At 37.5% G+C, this 20,531-nt stretch overlaps 1 protein-coding gene across 1 annotated transcript in view; it reads left to right on the top strand.

The window, feature by feature from the left end:
• The window catches only part of LOC126253286 (PAN2-PAN3 deadenylation complex catalytic subunit PAN2), a 318,390-nt gene that overhangs the window by 268,165 nt on the left and 29,694 nt on the right, over positions 1-20,531 (top strand). Inside the window, exons 17-19 of the mRNA XM_049954511.1 lie at positions 4,198-4,421; positions 15,248-15,377; positions 15,583-15,804. Of these exons, the coding sequence (XP_049810468.1) occupies positions 4,198-4,421; positions 15,248-15,377; positions 15,583-15,804 (576 nt within the window). The remainder of the gene's footprint in view (positions 1-4,197; positions 4,422-15,247; positions 15,378-15,582; positions 15,805-20,531) is intronic.

Below are 20,531 nucleotides of genomic sequence, written 5' to 3' on the forward strand. Positions count from 1 at the left end.
GGGAGTCTGTGGTTCTCTGCCGGCTCTGCATTGGTCACACATGGGCGACCCACGGCTACCTGCTGTGTTGTGAAGACCCACCTCAGTGTCGGTGCAGTACCCAGCTGACAGTGGCCCATATTTGTTGAGCTGTCCTCCTTTGGCTGCCCTGCAACGGAATCTTCAGTTACCGGACTCGTTATCATTAATTTTAGCAGACAATGCCTCATTGGCTGCTTTGGTTTTACTTTTTATTCATGAGGTTGGATCTTATCATTCGATCTAAGTTTTAACACCTATCCTTTATACCTCTGTGTCCTCCACCCTAGTGGTTTTAGGCTGGAGGTTTTAATGTGGCGCAGAGTGGCTTTCTTATACTTTTAATTCTCGTGGTTCGCCAGCCACAGCCATCTGCTCTCTTATTATCCCTTCTTCCTGTTTCTTGTGTCTCTCTGTGGTTTTCTTGTCCACTTTTGTCCATTTTAGTGTTTGTTGCCCTTCTATCTTTCTCATGGTTTTTCCTTTCCTCCATCTTTGTTTTGTATGTCTCGTTTGTTTTACTCCCACCCTTGTGGAATTATTTTAATCGGAACAAGGGACCTATGACGTAGCAGTTTGGTCTCTCCCCCCCTCCCCCCTTTTAAACCAACCAACCATTCATTCCCAATAAACCAAAGTCGACCATTTGCCTTCCCTACCACAGTTTCCACACGCTCATTCCACCTCATACCACTTCGCAACAATATGCCCAGATATTTAAATGACCTGACTGTGTCAAGCAGGCCACTGGTAATACTGTATCTGAACATTACAGGTTTGTTCTTCACTCATCTGCATTAACTTACATTTTTCCACATTTAGGATCAGCTGCCATTTGTCACACCAACTGGAAATTTTTCGAAGTTATTCTGTGTCTTCCTTACAGTCACTCAACTTTGACACTCTACAGTTCACCGCGGCATCATCAGCAAACAACCACAGACTGCAGCCCATCCTGTTTGACAAATCATTTATGTATATGGAGGACAACAGTGGTCCTATCACACTTCCCAACGGCACTCCTGACGATACCCTCGTCTCTGATGAACACTCGCAATCGAGGGCAGTATTCTTTGAGACACTCACTTATCTCTGATCCTATTCCATATGCTCGTACCTTCATTAACTGTCTGTGATGGGGCACTGTGTTAAATGCTTTCCAGAAATCTAGAAATATGGAATCTGCCTGCTGCCCTTCATCCATAGTTCTCAGTATAGCGTGTGAAAAGGGCAAGCTGAGTTTCGCACGAGTCATGCTTTATAAAACCATGCTGATTTGTGGACATAAGCTGCTTAGCCTCAAGAAAGTTTATTGTATTTGAATTGAGAATGTGTTCAAGGATTCTGCACCAAACAGAACTTATGGATTTTGGTCTGTAATTTTGTGGGTCCATCCTTTTACCTTTATTATATAGTGGACCCACCTGCACTTTTTTCGGAGTTTCTTGGGACTTTGTGCTGGGCAAGAGATTCATGATAAATGCAAGCTAGGAAAGAGGCCAATGCCCTAGAGTACTCTTTGCAAAATCAAATTGGGTTTCCATCCAGACCTGTTGATTTATTTGTTTTCAAATCTTTAAGTTGATTCTCTATGCTGGGTATTCTTATTTCCATGTAGTCCATACAGGAGTCTGGATGCCTCCACTTATCAGAGCCCCCCCCCCCCCCCCCCCAGCAGATATACTGGATGAACATTGGCTTTCTTTCCTACCTTGAACACTATCTGCATAAAGGGCTCCATAACACGCTGAGCATTGGCGCTCCCAATAACCAGTGAACCCCTTCCTCCATGTGCCTTCTCGGACCCTGCCCAAGGAGTGGCCACCTGTCCACTCACAAGATGAATGAGGCCAGGCTGCCAGTCTCCACATTGGCGCTCTACCTCGAGTGGCATGAATGCGTTACCACCTCACCACTCACCCTACTGTGAGGGCAGATCCACCACATTATGTGCACTAGAAGCTGCTTCGGGAGCAGAGCCCATGGGCAAAACAAGTGACACCTGAGGTGTCCCATATGATGTGCCAGATTCTCCACCACAACTACTCCCAATGACAGCAGCCTGAAGGTGACTAACCATAGCCAACGGCACATTCAGCTGTTCGCAAACAGCGGCCTGCTCCTTCTGTATCCACACAAGCATACACACATCCTACCCATCCTAGCAAGACTAACTGAAAAAGTGAACCATGAAAGCAAACAGTCCTAGAGATGCAACTTGCTACACTCCTGATGTGTCACCAATGGATGCTGATGTGTTAAAGAGCTACATAGCTGGCTGTTCAGTGAGCAACTATTTTCTGTAAAGACTGAATGAATTTACTCTTAAAAACTGTGAGAATAACCCCTTAAAGAGGGACACACATGAAATTTAATAAATATCCTAAGTGGAAAACACAGAAAAGGATAAACAATTAACTTGCTCCATTGCATACACACTCATATTACAGTCGAGAGCTGGAGCCTGACTGGCTGGCTTACTAAATGAATGGACGGTTACTTTCAAAACAAAACAAAACAAATGGGCAACTAATGCACTACAGACTGATTGAATTTACACTTACAAAAATGTGAGATTAACTCTCTTAAACAGAGAAACATGCACGAAATTTAGTAAATGTACTACGTAGAAAACACAGAAAAGGATGAACACTTCTGCTGTGTAAATGCTTTTGTCTCACAACCAAGAGCTGGAGCCTGTCTATCATATTATGCTGTACCAAGGTGCTTATTGGATCATTGCTTTATGACTTGATGTCATTTGTGAACTTCAGTACTGTATGACCACGGTGACAGAAAATATCAAAGTAAATGGTTAGATATATTTACTTCATCAGTCTCGGTTACAAATTATCATAAATGATTAATAGTTTTGATCACTACATGATTGTCTGCATATCTATAAATAAAAATACAAGATTGAAAGTATCTACTTGAATGAATGACATTAGTTGAAAATATTGAAAATAATTAGGGTTCCGTGAGTGAATCTGTAGAAACAGAACCCTTATAGGATTGCTTTATTGTCTGTCTGACTGTTAAGAATCCTTTTTCTCAGGAATGGGTAGACATAATAAGGGCAGATTTATGACACATATTAATGTCTACGGATGCTTGACAGCATACAAATTTTAAGCTTCTAAGTCAATTCATAAAAATATACAGCTATTTAGGTCACATATTTTGATACTCAAAAACTCATTCATCAAAACCTGTAGGGTACTTTCCATTGACCTAGAATCATGAAATTTGGCAAGGAGCAAGATTTGACAGTATGAGTAAAGGAAAAAATCTGTAATTGTTAATTTGTAATTATGTAACACAAAAAAGTATTTTTTTGTCTTTTATCATCTGTCTGTCCATTTGCCCATATGTTACAAGCCACTTTTCTCTTGAACAAGTTGGCGTATCAGATTCAGATTTATATCACAGACTGAAGTCTGTAATCCCTTGGCAGTGTAAAACATTTAAGCTCCTAAGTCAATTCAGTCAAAAGATTCAGCCATTTATGTAAAATATTTTGAGACTTGTGAAGTCACTCATCAAAACCTATATGGTACTTCCTGTTGATGTAGAATTACGAAATTGGACAAGAAGCAAGGTTTCACGGTGCAAATAAAGTAAAAAAAATTGAAAATTGTTAAATTATAATTATATTGCATAAAAATTCTTTTTGCCAGTAGAACCTATGTTGCATTCATCGTCCATCAAAGGCCTAATAGACTAACTTTACTACACGCAAACGTAAAATGCAGAATGAAGTCCTGTTTTAAAAGTAAATAAAAAATATTTTACTAAATCTTCTATATCAATACATATAAACTGAAGCCCCTATCTGATTCTTTTTGTATGTCCAGGCTAGTCTGAAGAACTAGTGTAGAGATTTTGATGTGGTCTTGGAATCCTCATGACCAGTATCTTGCCAGCATCTTTATCAAAAACAGGCGAAAACCATTGAGATTCTCAATTCCCAGGGTGGATGAACTGTTGTATAAATGTACATAATTAAGTTTGTATGGAATTCTGTGTGCGGTCCTGCTCGCATTTGGCCAATCTTTTTAAAGTGTGATTTTAATAGACTAGTTTAATATTAAATAAAATTAAAAGTACTCAATAATTTGTTCAATAATTATAGCAAGTTGAATTGTATTCACAAATCATAATTTGCATGTTCAACAGTGTGACTCCAGTACCTGGATCTGAAGCAGTGTGGTTCAGCCTGGATTGGAAGCTCCCATGTGTGCTGTTCTTCACTAACAGGAATCTACCCTCAGAGTTGGTGCCTCCACCTCTCAACCCATTGACAGCAGATGTCTTTAGGGAAGATGAAAGTCTGGCCAGAGGCTGTGGTCAACGCATGATCACATTCACACCACTTGGTACTAATGAAATGCTGGGAAGAGGTATGTATTGTATGCACAAAATCCACCCAAGGCTGTTGGTGTGACACCAGAAAGTAAAAATGCTCCAATGAAGAAGACAGCTGTAATAGCTAGTTCTCTCAGTCAGGACTCACTCACTGATGCTACTAAAATACTTGTGTAATACAGAATGTGTTTACAACTTAAAATATGAAAGAAAATCTATTGTAAAATTCTCCTCATTTAAATGTAATCAATGCATTAAGGACATTGGTGGTATACTAAAATCTAAGTAACTGAGAAATGGGATTACTGTAGTCAGACCTGGTGTAGTTAACCAGTTAGTCCCATTTTTTTAATACAAAATAATTTTGGATATTGGGCAATGTAATTGTAAACTTTTGAAGCAACTAAATTGCCAGTGTTTCGACTGACTTGCTGTGGTCCTCTTCAGGGTGGTTTATTGCTGTATACTGATGAATGTCTTCCTTTATATACTGTCATTTGGCTACCAACATCACATACCTGAGATGTTATTGGACAGTTTGATGTGGTTGTTATGGACTGGGTGGGTGTTGGTACACTATCACCTGTACTACCCTGGTGGCTGATTCGAAGGCAATTCTAGTAGGTGATTGGTAGAATGCAGCATACCAGCTAGCTGTTGTCTGTGCCACTCTGGTAAGTAGGCCCTCTCTTGTTGCTGACTGGAAGGCAGTAGCAGATTGGCAGCTTGAATCCAGAGGGTTGTGTTTTCTTGCAGCGAGACATTAAGGCCGCACTTCAGTGGTGTGATCCAATACCCAAAATTATTGTCTCCAAAATGACACTGACCATGGAAGCCCACAAAAACTTATACAAGAGTATTTTTATCTTTTTATTTTGGCTTCCACCAATTTGACTATTTAAAAAAGCTGGGAGAGTATCCGAATAAAGTTCGGCTGCTTTCCACACTTGATTTTAGTTGAGGCCTTGTGATACAATAAATATTTGTTCATATGAGGTGGAAGGGAAAAAGGATCTGTGCCACCCCTTCCCATATTTAAAGATAGTCACACAAAAATACAAATTGGGATGAAAAAGTTTGATGGGTTGCTGTAGAAAATTACCATTTGTGTTAGCTCTCAATACTTATTATTAGCTGACTTCCTTAAGGTAGACTTCATCCTTCTTAAAGAAGGGCTCTTAATTCCAAATTCCTTTTGTTGTTTCAAATATTAGAATTTTTTTTTATCTGAAGAACTTGCAGTTTGTGGAAGGCAGATGACTTATTTAGCCTCACAATCATGCTCTAACTTCTCAGGAGACCCTGCAGTTTGGAATCAGGAATTCTCAAACATTCCACTTAAAGCCATGGACAAACGCCAGTCTCTCAACACAAACAGAAACAAATAATTTCTGAATTTGAACATAATTCGTGCAGCCAAAGATTTCTATTAGTTGCCAGGGGTTTAAAAATAGTGAATGTAGATAGTGTATCACCAGCCACAAATCCTCTCCCCCTTTTCCCTATCACTACGTATAAGGAACTGCTTTCTTTTAAACTTGATTTATCAATTGTTCAATCATTGGTGCCCTTAGAATGAACTTCTCAAAATAATTTATTGCCTCCAGATGTTATTGCAGTCCTTCAAAATTCTGTAGTGTTTAGAAATTGTTAAATGCCACCAGATTTTGCTGAGTTGGGTGAATTCCTGTATTGCAGAAAATGTGGTCCAAATCACACTTCCTCTGTGGAAAAATTTGTGGTAACACAAAATCGACTGCAGCCATAGGAAGTTTAGAATAAGATTCATAAGTGATTTACACATATAGAAACTTTTTTCACAGTCTCAATCCCATTTCACTTGGAGAGAAATTACCAGTTTTTACCCTAAGATCATCTTCAGATATGATTGTTCCTGTATATAGCAACCCATGATATATATGTTCACAAAAATCTAACAAAAGTATCCACAGAATGGCATTGCAGCTGGTGGTTGTATTTGAGAATAGATGGATAGCATACTGTATGAAGATAACCATACATTTGAAACTGGTAATAGTTGTGTAAATAAAAAAATTTGGGTGAAACCATGATTGTGAATTAAGTTCATGTGCAGTAAGTGACAATCACTGTTGCCCAGGCATTTTACTTAAAATATCATTCGTATGTGATGGAATGTTGTGTTAGTTGCTCAGTGTAGTGCTGGTATATAACCAGGCCAGTGACTACACAAGGGCAACTGCCAGTATCAGTCAAGATCAGAATATTGATAAGCATCACTGTTATTACATGTCGGCTCTTGATAATAACTGAATTGCATGATGAGATCTATTATGGTAAAATAACTGCAACTTGAGAATTTTGGTAGCAAGTCAGTGAATTAACGTGTTGCCACCAACAGATAGCACAATAACTGTAAGTTTGAAGTTGCAAAGGATGACACCTGATTTCATTTTAAACATGATTGACATAGCCAGTGAATTTACAAAATCATTTCAATTGCTCCATGCAGTGATTAGTTCATCTTGCAGTGTCCATGGAAAGTAATGACGTTCCCTTCTTCAATATGAAAGAGGGGATTTTGAGGGGGGGGGGGGGGGGGCACATACAATTGACGTTAGTCATCAAGAACTTGAAAAAATAATGGCATCAGACAACTTGTTTTTGGAGTTCCTGATGGTAAATTCAGACATTATGAAGGTGTAGAAACCAGACATTTGATTACCCCCTTCTGATATGTGACTAAACATGTGGACCATTTGCATGACATTGTGTAATGATACTTTGACAATGGTCTTGTTGCAATCTGGAAAGAATTTGTTTACATATTCTAATAAAAGACAATGCTAGGGAGACAGAAACAGGCATGTTTCCAAATTGATCAAAATAACTAATATAACTCTGTCAACTTAAAACTATATTGGAATGTGTTAAATGATTAGCGATATATAAATGATGAGTAATATACATACACATTGATAGTAGGCCCCCAGATATTATCTTTTGAAGCTGTAGTATTGAGCTCCATTTATTCCTAAGTGAACCTGCCAACTCTCCCAATTTAGGTGGGAAACAACAAATTTTCCATGTTTTCTCCTGCCATCGGGTTATTCCACTATTTCTTCCGATTTTTAGTTAATTATCATTGGACCTAAGACATTCATTTTGGAAACCCATTTTTTTTTTACCACTGGCTGAAAGTCCTTGGCTCAGAAGTCATTTTTAATCTGTATACATATCAAAGTTTATATTTTCCTTTTCCCCCATACGCATTTTGTAGAATGTATACTCATACTGCCCAGTGGTATGCTCTTGTTTGGGATCATGTTTGTAAGTTGTCATTATGCTTAAGTGAAGTTGCTTATTATTATGTGTGCTATTACAGGTATAAATCTTTAGAGTGGGTAGACATGAGTATTATTTTGTTACTTGAAGCTCTGAAAGGCTTTACTTTTATGTAAGCAGTTGAATCAGTGTTTTGTTTTACATTATGTCAAAACATATAACTATTTTCTTGAAGAAATATTTGGAACAGTTTCTGTGCATTATCAAGTCTAGGGAAGTTCTGTTGTTTGCATTCTGTACTCTCTGCTGATGTGACATTTGTAGAGCGGATGTTGGAAAAACCGATATTTCAAAAATATGTGAACAAAAATAGCAAAAAGAAATGTTAAATATGAATAACTATAAAAGTGAAAGTGGCAAGGTGTTAAATGCTTAATGCTTGTTTATATTGTTTATTATTGAACACAATTTGCCAGTCAATTGTACTGGCCATGTGAGTCATCTGTTCAGAAAAGTGATCCCGGATAGAGGTACAGCAAAAAAATACAGCTGTGTAAGAACACAAACTGTCACAAATGTAGCAGAAATGGTGATCAAGGAAAAAAAGAAATCATAGGAACTTTAAAAAAAATGGCCATTTTCTGTTTCAACAGTCAGTAGTAAAATAGGCGAATTAAATTTATGTCATTAGAATGTCATATCTTGGCAATGTTGAATATTGTTATTTTGCTTCCCTGTATTTCAGAAACAACAATAGCAATTGACATGAAACTTTTGTACGACATTACATGTAATGTTCTTAACGCACTCAAATAGAATAATTGCATTCCAGCTACTGGTTTGGGAAATACAATTATTTAACTAAATGTCTAAAATATATTTTTTTAATTTTTGTACTTTCTCTTAAACAAGTTTAGTTGTACTTAACATAACGTTTTTATTTTAGTTCCAATATTAGAGAAGGAAAGTTGTAACTCACCATATAGCAGAGATGCTGAGTTGCAATAGGCATAACAAAAAGATTCACACAACTATAGCTTTTGGCCAGCAGCTGACAAAGGCCTTAATGGGTGAAAGCCATAATTCTGTGAATCTTTTTGTTGTGCCTATCGTGACTCAGCATCTCCGCCATATAGTGAGTAGCAACTTTCCTTCTCTCCCTAAATCGCTTCAGGCAAATGCCGGGATGGTTCCTTTGAAAGGGCACGGCCGATTTCCTTCCCCGTCCTTCCCTCACCCAAGCTTGCGCTCCGTCTCTAATGACCTCGTTGTCAACGGGACATTAAACACTAATCTCCTCCTGCTCCTCTAATATTGTTACATTCCATCCTGGGTTTTCCATTGTTTGATTTTATTTTAGTTCAGTAGACTCAGTATCTACATCTTGTTGCTCCCTGAAAATTTGAATACTTTACTCCAAATGATTTCAAAGATTTAGGTAAAAATGCAAGTGAAGACGCAACTGAAAATGTAAATTTTCAGATACAACTTTTTCTAAAGTTTTAGATCACTTTAAATTATAAATACATGTTTTAATTTTTAGTTTTACTCACTTAGAAGCATTCTGCCCCATTGTGTGTATCATCCTTATGATCATTTTCCTTGGATCTCATTCTTTTCTCTCTTCTGGACTCTTTGGTGGTCATTTCTGCTATACATTGTGCTTTATTAGTGTAAGCCATGTTCATCTGTTGAAGTTGTCTGATGCATTTACTCCAGGTTTAAGTCCCATAAACTGTAGCACTATCACCCTACTGATGTAGCCATCATTAAAAGTACTAACAGCATCACAGACCCTGCATTTCAGTGTCTTCCTTTGCACAAAATCATTATTTGTTATGCGAGTCCATTTGACATTTTTGAAGAATATATCTAAAAACAAAGATGATGTAACTTACCAAACGAAAGCACTGGCATGTTGATAGACACACACACGTACACACAAAATTCAAGCTTTCGCAACCAACGGTTGTTTCATCAGGAAAGAGGGAAGGAGAGGGAAAGACGAAAGGATGTGGGTTTAAAGGGAGAGGGTAAGGAGTCATTCCAATCCCGGGAGCGGAAAGACTTACCTTAGGCGGGGAAAAAGGACAGGTATACACTCGCGCGCGCGCCCACACACACACACACACACACACACACACACACACACACACACACACACACACATCACATCACATCCTTTCGTCTTTCCCTCTCCTTCCCTCTTTCCTGATGAAGCAACCGTTGGTTGCAAAAGCTTGAATTTTGTGTGTATGTTTGTGTGTCTATCAACATGCCAGCGCTTTCGTTTGGTAAGTTACATCATCTTTGTTTTTAGATATAATTTCCCGCGTGGAATGTTTCCCTCTATTATATTCATGATATTGTTCAAGGGCACATATGGATTCTTATTCTGCCCATGTAGATGCTTCTTAAATAAGTCAGGATATGCCTGGTCTCTGTAAATGGGTGTTTTTGATTTCCAACACTGTTGTTGGGATGGAATGTTTACGGCTGTATGAAGTGTCTGAGTACTGGGCATTGTGAAATGTGCACAATGAATCTGGTACGGGAAGGCATAATTGGTGTATTAGTTTCCATTTATAATAGATCAAATCAGATTATTGGTTTGTCATTTGTTTGTGGAAGGAAGTAACCTATATGACTTGCCTTATTGTGAACAAATCATTGCGCTTATTGCTAATGGCCACATGATAGTACTGAATTCATCAGTAATGTTGTCTGCCAGCCTACCCCTTATGGTTTTGTCATAAGAAAGTTTCTTGTTTCTCAAACTTATTTTCAGGTTTCCCGGCCTGGTGCCAGTGCTCTCCTGGAAGTGATTCACACATTGCAGTTTTGTGATAACCGTATCACTGTAAGATCAGGTTGTTACTATAGTATTGTATACTTTTGAGTCACCATCAACTAAGAACTTAGCATAGCCAACACTCGTTTCATTCATTGATCGAGTGAAAATTGCAGTAGCCACAGAGGCCTCCATTTCCCACTTATTCCTATATAGTTGCTATCACAGATATATTCTGCTTGGTTCTCTCATGTACATTTTTAACAGTGTTTTGTTAGGAATTGGAAGTCAATTACCTTTCCGGTATCCACACTGGTTTCCATAACAAGAGAATTCTTCGAACTTCTGCATACAACATGGGTTTACTTTTGTGAAATACTACAACATTGTTTTCAACGGTGCTGCCAATAGAAATGATGTATTTTAGCCTTTGTAATGCTTTTTTCCACAGCCTCCTTTATACAGTAGACTCACAATAATCCGACAGTTATGGGACAAAGGAGGTTTCGGATTATCAAAAATGTCAGATTACCAAAGATAGACTGTTTAAAATTGAATTTAGATTTCTAAGGCTAGAAAATTAAGTTGTTTTGCATAAGTATTGCATGTGTACAGCGTGTACTATATTATGCCTATTGTTACAATACATACTGACTACATACCTATGTATTTCACAGCCATTGAAGCTATAAAAAATACATGTGTACATATAAGACAAGATTTATTATGTATGCACATATGTGTATATAACGACATTACGAATTTATACAAATACATGTATACAATGTACATACATACATACATACAAATGTTTATAAATAGTTTATTTATCACTTTAAAAAATTTGTAATAGCGGGTTTTTTTTTTCTCCATGAAGAGTCCGACATGGCTTTTTCTTGAATGTCTTTTAACATCAAAATGTTATTGCAGTCGAGTTCCCTCTCTTCAGATGCCATAACCTCTTTGCAAGTGATAGTGCATTTCACTTCTGTGGCCACCTCAATCGGGCCATTGTCTACCACATGAACCACAACTTTCTGGATTATCGCCTCTTCTGTCAGTTCAGAACCGAGGTTATCGTGAAACACCCATCTTCTCAGTTCTTCTGCATTTTCATGTGGAATGTTAATTTCATCACAAAATGTAAGTGCAGCCGTAGTAACTTCATTATCATCTTCAGATTTGTTATTTCTGCCACCTTTCTTTGGAAGGAGTGGGTTTTCTGGCCAAATATTTTCCAAAGATTTTATCAGAGTTAAAGGCTTGTTTTGATGCCACACAATTTCTCCATTGACAAATACATCCTAGACACTAAATTTTTCCAAGATTAGTGTGATATCTGTGTCAGGTTGGCTGACGCTGTGAATCAGTAGGTATTTTTTGTAATGTGCCTTCAATGCTTTGATCCAGTGGGTGAATCAGTTCAGTCGTATTATTCAGCAAATACAAAGCCTCTGTGTAACCATGAACCATTATAACTCTCAATTCATCCTTGCCCGGGTGTCCTGGAGCATTAACTAACAACCAAAGGACCTTCAATGACAGATTTTTTCTCTTTAAGTGTTCTTTGGCTTCTTTTACAAAATGATTTGAAAACCAGTCTACAAGACGTCTTTAGTAACCCATGCTCTGCTTTGTTTTTGTACATCACTGGAAGAGATTCGACTTCTATGTTTTTAAATGTTCATGGGGACTGATTTGCCCACAGCTAAGAGTTTTAACATATGGCTTCCAGTGACATTTGTGCACTGCATTAACATGATATGCTCTTTTTGAGTTTTCCTTCCATAAACTTTTTTTTTTTTCTACCGCCATTACAAAAGCTTTTGTTGGAAGTTTCCACCAGTTTAAGTCTGTTTCATCAGCAGTATACAGTTGTCTGGGCTTAAGGCTTAGTTCATTGATTTTGGCGTTTAAATCTTGAATGACTTGAGAAACTTCAGCCTGATCAGCTGATAGTTTTTCTCCATTCATCTGTGAGAAACGAATACCATGCCATTTCTTAAAGTTTTCAAACCAACCATCGCTGGCATGAAAATCATCTTTGTTGATCATTTCATGATAAAAAAAGCTGGGCTTTATGTTTTAAAATATCTCCTGAAATAGGGACATGTTTGCTTCTTAGTTGTTTAAATCAAATGTACAGAGCTTCCTCAACTTGAGGGTATTCGCTCAGGTGAAGGGCTTTTCTCTTAGAGGCATCTTCTGCAATTTTTATAAATTGTTTTATCTTACCCCTATGTTTTAGTACTAGATTAACAGTAGGTTGCCAGATATCAGAAGCTTTAGAAATGGGAGTTGGAGTTTCACTACAGTGATATCTTTTTATAATTTCCTATTTATCAGTAAGAAGTAAAGTTTTGTGCTTATATTTAGCATTCCCACTTGTGCATGCCATCTCTCAACACTTTTTAACACAAAAATTAAAACAGAACAACTAATCCTTGTTGCAGAATTCAAATTCACTGATAACATGAAAGGAGCACTCTCGATAACACGTTTAAAGTGTGTGCACGAATAATGCTGTATGGCACGTTTTGCATCACCTTGCTACATTCCACCATTCATGTTACATACAGCATTGTTTGTGTAGAGGTGTGAAAACTGTCTTGAGTCTCCTTGTTGTTTAGTGCTGCCCTTAGATGGTAGATGAATGAACTATTACAGCAGATGCTGCAGGTTGCCGTACACAGCATAATTCCACATGATACTGCAAAAATGTGCCATACAGCATTATTCATGCACATATTTCTTATACTAGCTTGAGGCATGGGACAGACGGGAGGAGGTGTCTGTTGTGACAAGTGTGTGCCTGTCTGTGTCTGGAGCAAGCACAGTGCACACCTCCAATGTGGCTTCAGACTACCGAGTGTTCGGACTGTCAGTGTTAGATTATTAAGAGTCTACTGTGTAAGATGTTACCAAATTTCTTTGATCTCTAAGTAATGCTCACAAAATTTACAGCAATTTAAACAAGTGCAGACATTATTTAAGAAATAAAATGAAATAAAATATTTCCCATGCGAGTGCATAAGTGATTTATATACCATTTACCATTTCATTAAGGAAATTGCAAACTGTGTAATAAGATAAAAACCAAAAAATGTGAAAAAAAAATTTTTTATTTTAACTCCAGTTAAAAGTGTATTCTACTGGTATCACCCTGGGGCCACATCTTCATAACACTCTGAAGGCATGTAATATTCCACTCAATAACTGTTTAGCCATATGTTGTGATAATGCACTTGCAATGGTTGGAATTAAGAATGGAGTTGCAGGTATGTTGTGAAAAACATTCGAACCTTGTACAGATTTCCTGGGCCAGGTTAGAGGTAAGGAATACGGTATCAACATTTTGAGTAGTTCTAGTGTTTTCATTTGTGTTTTTGTAACCTTCATATATCTTTGTGACATTATAGTCAACATTAGCTGCCTTGAGACTGTACTGAAAAAAAGCCTTGGTTTTTGATCATTTGTACATCCCGATTTTTAAAACTGAATCTCCTGGTGTTTTTTTTTTTAGATTGGCAGATATGCCTGTGCCACCCTGTATTTTGTTTGTGAGAATGTAAACCAACATAGTGTAGTGAAGGTAGCCCTTATTAACCCAGAATGGTCAGTGACCTCTAGCTTGTGACCTCTAATCCCTATTATTTGAAGATTTTTGTCATAAAACTGTCTCTGATAATACTGAAGTACTTTAAAGACATCTACACTCTGGCTACTTCCAGAACAGACAAAATTTGTGTCTCAGCACTGTCAACCAGTGCACTAAATGCTGCATTGCAGGGTTCATCGAGAGCAAGAAGAAATTACCCATGAGCTCGAAATCTGTTACCTCTACAGCCACAAATTGCTAGATGCCAAGAAAATTTGCAAAAATCTTCAAGTCTTCCTATTGGTCATTGAAAACAACAAACAGTGGGGGCTGCAGGCAAGCTGCCAACTTTAGAGGCATAGCTGGCATGCTGCCTGATTTCTGCAGCAATTAGAGCAGCTCCATTTAATTGTTGCTGATGTTGATGATAAGCCAGCTGCTGGAACTGCTGATGTAGGTACAGAAATGCATGTTCCATTGTACAGTACATGGGATATGTAAAAAGAATGTTTGCTGGTATTTTTGTGTTTCTGTTTATCATTTAATTACAGGTGCCCCATATACAAGGCAACTGAGCAAAAACAGCTAGACATCAAGGACTGCATACAGTGAGTGCATGTATGGTGTACACTAGAGATGTAGCGTATTCAGTGATGATAGGTGCATATATGGAGATAAATGAAAATGTTCACTTATAAATTTATCTGTGTCACTGCTTACGTTCAGCGTACCCCTGTATGGTTTTTGTCCGTGCCTTCTGTGATAAGCTACTTGAGTTTATGTCATAAGTGCCAAGCTGTGATGCTGACTGTTTCTTTCACACAACTGAGTTGTACCTCCCCTGTCTTCCCAACACCCCTTTACACGTTTTGTCCACTCTTAATTTTCTAATACAATGGCGCAATTTCCTTGCATGTGTCAGATGGTTGCTCATGTTTTTGCACAGATGAGCTGTGTAACAGCCAACACTTTCCATTTGGGAGTAGTGTTAATCACTAAAGGGATGGTGAGTGTCTTGCTGACAGAAAAGGAGTTCAGTATATTGTGCTTCCGAGTGGGTGAAGCACATATGTACAGACTCCATTGTATATTTTCTTTCTAAGTGTGGAGTATCTTTACTTTTTGGAAAACCCATCATGTAATTAATGAAGTAAATAACACTAAAAATTACACAGGGGTAATATTTGCCATCTTTGTTTGTTTTACAGGAGACATTGTTGCAATGGATGCTGAGTTTGTGACACTGAACCAGGAAGAATCTGAACTACGAAGTGATGGGAAGATGTCCACTATCAAACCTTCCCAAATGTCAGTGGCAAGAATAACATGTATACGAGGGTAAGTACTTAATACTCCCTGCGTTACAACCATGCTATTTTAAAAGTACTCTGAGCTTGTGTTAACCATATGCCCATTGTTTATTCATCATTATTTTAATCACACAGTGCATATTATTGTTCATAAGAATCACACAAAATTGCATGGTATGTTTTGAGAAAACTCTGTCTGCAGTTATTCATCTGATGTAATATTGTTAATACAGGCAAGGACCTCTGGAAGGAACACCATTTATTGATGACTATATTTCCACTCAAGAGCAGGTGGTGGACTATTTGACAAAATTTTCTGGCATTAAACCAGGAGATCTTGATGCTAACTTTAGCTCAAAACATTTGACAACTCTGAAATCTACATACCAGAAACTAAGATTTCTTGTAGACATTGGAGTGAAGTTTGTTGGTCATGGTCTAAAAAATGATTTCAGGTAAGATGAACATTTTCTGAAAGTACATTTCCTTTTGGATATGTATTAGTAGTAACTGAACTCAATGAACATAGTTGCATATGTCCATAATTTATGCACCACTCTGCATTCTTTGGTAAACAAAGCAACTTTAGGGAAGAGGAACAAGTTTGTATATATAATGCAGATGAAAACATTATCAGTCATAAACTGTCTGAGGGGAATAATTACTTATTGTGAATTATTGATACTGATTTTGCTTCCACCATTAACATCTATTCATTGTGTTTATGTTGATAGATGACAGTAATGGTTATTCTTATTCTTGAGCTATGGTTGAAAGGGGCTACAGAGTGTGAGAAACTGTGTCTAATAATCATGTTTACACCATTTTCCAAGGAATGTGCAATTGTGCTACTTTAGTATTTGACATTTCCTCACTGCATATTGACACACAATACACAGATGACATCAGGTAACTAGTTTGTTTATCAGACAGTTTAATAAGTAATTGTAAGTTGATGCTGGACGTAACTTATGACAAATTAGCTTCTAAATCTGTCAGCTTGGTCACAACTGGAAAATTGCAGAACAGTCTGTTTAACATGTCACTTGTTGAGATCAGAGAAACAAATCTCAGTTGATAAAACATCGGTGAAAACATGAATATGAGAAATTTGTAATGTAAGCAAGACAGGTACAGCATTCCATTCTAAATGAAACTGGACATTTAACATCTCTCAGTCAGTGCTGTTTTATTAGTGGCTGGCATACATATTGAAGGAAGCTGATATGAACAATATAGTGGCTGTTATGAATTTCGTGATGATCTTTTTCATGTTTTTGCTAACACTAATTGTAAAAGGTTCAACACAAATTTATTAAGTTGAATTGTAGAAGCTTCAGGGGAAAAGATACAGAGATAAATATTACAAAACTATAACAAGACAGCACAGTCTGAGATTGAAGAGAAATCTGGAGTAGGAACATTCCAAACTAAACCAATCCATAACAGGAGGTCCAGTACGCACAAACCACTGCCAGAGATGTTACCCATGCAAGTGATGTTTATGGTGGTTTCTGCAGTTTGCTCAAACAGTGCCCTTGGTGTTGTGAAAATAGTAGCAAACTCCTTATCACTGCCTGGTGAGCATAGCAAAATCTTTTCTTGGAACTGTTAACAAGCTTTATCCATAGTAGGCAGCAGGCCCTGCTACCTACTGTGCCATAGGAGTTTTGTTTAGAAGAGAGTGTAGTAAGATATGAAGTGTTTGTTATGAGGAGGCACAAGAGGAGAGGGAGGGTTGGTGTTCATCATGGCATCAGGTAAGAAAAAATCATTAAATTAAACAGATAGTAGCTAAATGCAAAGGAAAGACAAGGAGATAAATAGAACAGAATAGGATAAGACAAGAAGAAAAAAAGAATACAAATAAATGGAAAGAACGACTGATATAATGAATAAGTTCATTGAAATAAATGGAACAAAATAAAAACTTACTGTGTGGAGAAACAGGAGAGTGGCAAAATGTAAGATGAGAGAGGACCTATGAGTAGTCTAGGCTTGATACCAGGAGTACTGTGTTACCCTTGTATTATATTCAGTTTAGAAGTGTAGATGCTTTGAGGAACGATGCAAGTGGTACGCTTGGTCAGTGAGCTGCTGAAATTAAAAGCATTGTATTTTGCAGCATGTTTGATCACTGGAAGACCTTCAAAATATTTTTCATAAAATTTATTCATGCACATAAATGGCTGATAGCTACGTCTATACTGAAAGTAGCGTAGTGGCCGCAAAAAAAAAAAAAAGGGGTGGGGGGGGGGGGTTGATGCACTTGCTTTCACAGAAGTTCTGCTTTTAAAAGTATATAGATTGGCCTTGGTAATAGTGGAATAGAAGGGAGGGGGCATATGCCATTGAACAAGATCAGGGAATTTTGTTGGTTGTAGGCAAGAGATTGGGAACAGTTGGATTAGCATGTTGTGTAAGTGGGACAGTTGGCAGAATATCATACTGGGGTACACAGGTATCATATTCCTCAGGATGTTTCCCATTAATTTTATTTTAAAGGAGGTGGTCAAATTCTTGTCTGACTGGAAGGAAAAATGACTAGAATTTAATTATCTGTTTATATTGTAACCATTAGAGGCATAGTAATAGGGATGCTCTTTAATTTCCATAATGAGATTCATGATCTTTAAATCTTGTATTAGTCCTATAATATGATGTTACTGAAGATATATGAATAGTGAGTTAATACTATTTAAATTATTGACCTCTTGCATCAATATGCCGAAGTCAGCACTACTTGCAGATATCATACGATCATCTGATCTGTAAATCGTCAACCACATCAGTTACCTCAGTGTCCTTTCAGATTCCATATAAGATTCACAGATCATATCAGTAGTCTCAACAGCAGATTTGTTAGGTCTAATGCAAAATTTCATGGTCATTGCTGCTCAACTGTTCACTGCATCTTGACACTTAGAGTAAGCACTACACACATTTTTATGGCATTGTCTTCTTTGTCAGTTAATGTGTCTGTTTGGTAGAAACCGCTTTTCAAAGGCATGTTTAGTTATTGATCATGCCTTGATTGTAGGCTAAGATATTAATTAAATTACAATTCAACTGAGACAGCCAAAATCAATCTTATACCCACCAACACCACTGCCCGCAGGGATTAGGCAATTTCAGCTGTTCCATTCAACAAGGTCTAGCCATCTCTTCTGTGGCCATTCCCTCTGTCTGGTCCCTCTAGGTTTGTAATCAACAATTTGTTTTGAAAGTCTGTTTTCATGTATTCTTTCAACATGTTCTTACCATCTGTTTCAATTGATTGTTTGTGTATTGAATCAACTTGTAATTCATTCCTACTTAATGCTGTATTTTCTGAAGCAATCCTCCCTGTTGCAATCTGTAACACTGCAGAGAAATCTCTGTGTCCTGGTCAGATCCATACTGCATAGTGGGTACCACCATGTGTTTGTAAAACTTTATCTGTGTGTCTTTTATCACTTTTTTGTAATTGTTCCATGGGTTGCATTAAATCTTAGGATTTTTTTGTCAATTTTATTGTCAAAATTTCGTCCTATACCACAACTGACGTACTGAAAGTGTGGAAGATCAATAGTAGCAAAATTAGATATTCCTACGATAAGGACAGGCAAGCTAGAAAATTTGAAAAGGGAAATGGATAGGTTATAGTTAGATGTAGTGGGAATTAGTGAAGTTCAGTGGCAGGAGGAACAGGACTCCTGCTCAGGTGAATGCATGATTATAAATACAAAATCAAGTAGGTGTAATGCAGGAGTAGGTTTGATAATGAATAAAAAAATAGGAATGCAGACAACATACTATGAACAACATAGTGAATGCATTATTCTAGCCAACATACAGATGAAGCCCACACCACCATAGGAGTACAAGCTTATATGCCAACTAGCCCTGCAGCTGACAAAGAGATTGAAGAAATGTTTGATGAGATAAAATAAATTATTCAGATAGTTAAGGGAGATGAAAATTTAATAGTCATGCGGTGACTGGAATTCGATAGTAGGGGTAAGATAGATACTACCTACAGGAAAATTAGACTTTTGGAGAAAAGAGAACCACCTGTACAAATATCGAGAGCTCAGATGGAAAACCAGTCGTAAGCCAAGAAAGGAAAACAGAAAGGTAGAAGGCGTATATGGAGGGAGATGTTCTTGAGGGAAATATTATGGAAGTGGAGGAGAACATAGGTGAAGATGAGATGGGAGATGTGATACTGCGAGAAGAATTTTACAGAACACTGAAATACCTAAGTCAAAACAAGGCTCTGAGAATAGACAATATTCCATTAGAACTACTGACAGCCTTAGGAGAGCTAGCCAAAACAAAACTTGTCCATCTGATGAGCAAGATGTATGAGATAGGTGAAATACCCTCAGACTTCAAGAAGAATATAATAATACCAATTCCAAAGAAAGCAGGTGCTGACAGGTGTGAAAATTACTGAACTATCATTAATAAGTCATGGCTGCAAAAGACTTACATGAATTCTTTACAGACGAATGGAAAAACTGGTATAAGCCGACCTCAGGGAAGATCAGTTTGGATTCCGGAGAAATGTAGGAACATGCGAGGCAATACTAATTCTACAACTTCTCAAAGAAGATAAATTAACGAAAGGCAAACCAATGTTTATAGCATTTGTAGACTTAGAGAAAGCTTTTGACAATGTTGACTCGAATACTGTCTTCCAAATTTTAAAGGTGGCAGGGGTAAAATAAAGGGAGCAAAAGGCTATTTACAATTTATATGGAAACTAGATGGCAGTTACAAGGGTTGAGGGGCAGGAAAGGGAAGCAATGGTTGGGAAGGGAGTAAGACAGGGTTGTAGCCTATCCCCAATGTTATTTAACCTGTATATTGCACACGCAGTAAAGGAAACAAAAGAAAAATTTGGAGTAGGAATTCAAGTTCTGGGATAAGAAATAAAAACTATGAGGTTTGCTGACATTGTAATTCTGTCAGAAAATTAGGGGACATGGAAGATAATGTTGAATGAGATGGACAGTGTCTTGAAAGGAGGATATAAGATGAGCAAAAAAGCAAAATGAGAATAATGGAATGTAGTCGAAATAAATCAGGTAATGCTGAGAGAATTACATTAGGAAATCAGACAGTGAAAGTAGTAGATGAGTTGTGCTATCTGGGCAGCAAATAACTTATGATGGTCAAAGTAGAGAGGGTATAAAAT

The sequence above is a fragment of the Schistocerca nitens genome, chromosome 4 (genome assembly GCF_023898315.1).
Source record: "Schistocerca nitens isolate TAMUIC-IGC-003100 chromosome 4, iqSchNite1.1, whole genome shotgun sequence".
In the NCBI taxonomy this organism is placed as follows: Eukaryota; Metazoa; Arthropoda; class Insecta; order Orthoptera; family Acrididae; genus Schistocerca; species Schistocerca nitens.